The sequence below is a fragment of the Watersipora subatra genome, chromosome 6 (genome assembly GCF_963576615.1).
Source record: "Watersipora subatra chromosome 6, tzWatSuba1.1, whole genome shotgun sequence".
Taxonomy (NCBI): domain Eukaryota; kingdom Metazoa; phylum Bryozoa; class Gymnolaemata; order Cheilostomatida; family Watersiporidae; genus Watersipora; species Watersipora subatra.
In genome coordinates, this window is record NC_088713.1 from 49,196,880 (window position 1) to 49,199,037 (window position 2,158).

Consider the following 2,158-nt stretch of genomic DNA (forward strand, 5'->3'; position numbering starts at 1 on the left):
CAGGATCTAAAACATTATCTATGTTCATATTGAGATATGTATGCGCATGTCAGTGATAGGCATCGTGTGTGTAACAAATGCATTGGCTAAAGGCTCTCTGGACCAACATGTTGATCTACCTGCCACAGAAATGAATGTTTATGATTGCATGAAAAAGTTCATTTTTAAAGACCCTAACAGCAAATAAATTTAATTGACTTTTGGTGTGAGCATATTCTTTTGCAATCTTTTTGAATAACGATAGTAAAACACTTTCCACAACAGCTGTTTAACTAGACATAGATATTCTTACTTGTGATAAATATGTGAAGGTCCCCGGTGTCAATTGAAACTGTTCATAACTCATTCTATTCAAGATTAGCTGACAATGAGAAATCAATCAGCTGCCAAATTACATTTTGCGACTATAAAACTGAAGACATGCAACACTTTGACAATAAGAGCAACCGAGAAACACCCCATGTCATGTTCAGTATATGATACAAGCGAGGAAACAAGCATAAAATAAAAATATAAACCTGTTTCAATTAAGTTGACAGTTTCTCTATTTCTTCTCGATCTTCCTTCCAACCTGGATTAGGAAAATACCCAAAATCACCTCCCGTAGATCAGTGCTAAAACAGTTGATAGACAATATTAGACAAGTGATTAATTTAACAAGCTAAAATTGCACGCAAGTTACTGTTACAAATCGTTACAAATTACAAAAGTTACAAATCGCATACAAGCTAATGCGCCATACTAAATTTGAACCTTGCAAGACATACATAGAGCCTAACATTTAAAGTTTGTTGCTTTCATTTGTAATCATACACGGCATGAGATGGAATGGTATAAGGTGATATGGTATAAGATGGCATGACATAAGATGGTATGGTATAGAATGGTGTTGTATAAAATTGTATGGTATGAGATATTTTGAAGTTACAAGAGCTGGCATGGCAAGATATGGCATGGCAAGATACTGCATGGTATGAGATGGCATGGTATGAGATGGCATGGTATGATATGGCATGGTATGAGGTGGCATGGTATGAGATGACATGGTATGAGATGGCATGGTATGGCATGGTAGGAGGTGGCATGGTATGAGATGGCATGGTATGAGATGGCATGTTATGATATGGCATGGTATGAGATGGCATGGTATGAGATGGCATGGTATGGGATGGCATGGCAGGAGGTGGCATGGTATGAGATGGTATGAAATGGCATATCAAACAAGAACAAGTATGGTCCTAAGTGTGGGCCAACAGATGCTATCTTGTAAGATTTTTATGTGCAAAGTTTCTTTTAGTTAATCATATCTTGACTATGAGGGCCTTAAAACATATCAAATCGGCAAGTGAAAACCATTTTCTTAAATAAAAATTTCTAACATTCGGCAAACCTTTAAAAACATTTCAACCTCCTTAAGCAATAATATCTGCCTTTTAGAAAGCTGCAAGCCAACCAGTGTATCAACTACTGGATCTGTTTCACTGTGAACTATAGTCTAACATCTGGACAAATAGACATGAACCATTCATTGAGGTGGGAGACAAAGTGCAATCTTGCTTTATTCTAGTAAGAATTTAGCTGACAGTTACTGCAAAATTATTTCACTGATGTCAAGAAGGCACAGATTGCAATAAATACAAAGTTCTGCAATATAATATAGTAAAGGATCTAAAATTCTTATATTATTGAACTGATGGGTGATACATGAGATGAAATAAATTGTGTAACAATTGGTACATATCTGGTCAACTTGTGGCTGGTTTGAGAAGGATGTATAAAACTCAGCTTATCTCGGACAATGATCTCCAACAACACGTATTATAGCTTCAATCATCTTGTCTATTGATCGGAGACTGCTCGGGCAAATCTCCATGGTGATTGGCCCCGCGTCTGCAAGAAAGCATATAATTGGCTAGCTACTTTGTCAACGCTCAGTTCTCATACTTATACGAAGCCTTTACAGGTATTGCGATACAAACACACTACTCATATATAATCTCTTATTCTTAGGAGGGTGTAAAAATAACTGCTGTGTTTAATACGAGTTATTTTTATCAAAAACCTAAAGTGAATGTGCAATGGCTGCCCAACACAGTATAAGTACAACTAAAAAGACATCATGATTTTCATATTGATAACAGGGTTCCCTCGTTCATCA

The 2,158-nt window shown here is 36.4% G+C and overlaps 1 protein-coding gene across 1 annotated transcript; it reads right to left on the bottom strand.

The window, feature by feature from the left end:
• Positions 1–797: 797 nt before the first annotated feature.
• Positions 798–1,190, bottom strand: LOC137398334 (uncharacterized). Its single transcript, XM_068084442.1, has one exon. It carries the CDS (start codon positions 1,188–1,190, stop codon positions 798–800), a length of 393 nt encoding a protein of 130 aa, XP_067940543.1.
• Positions 1,191–2,158: the final 968 nt, after the last annotated feature.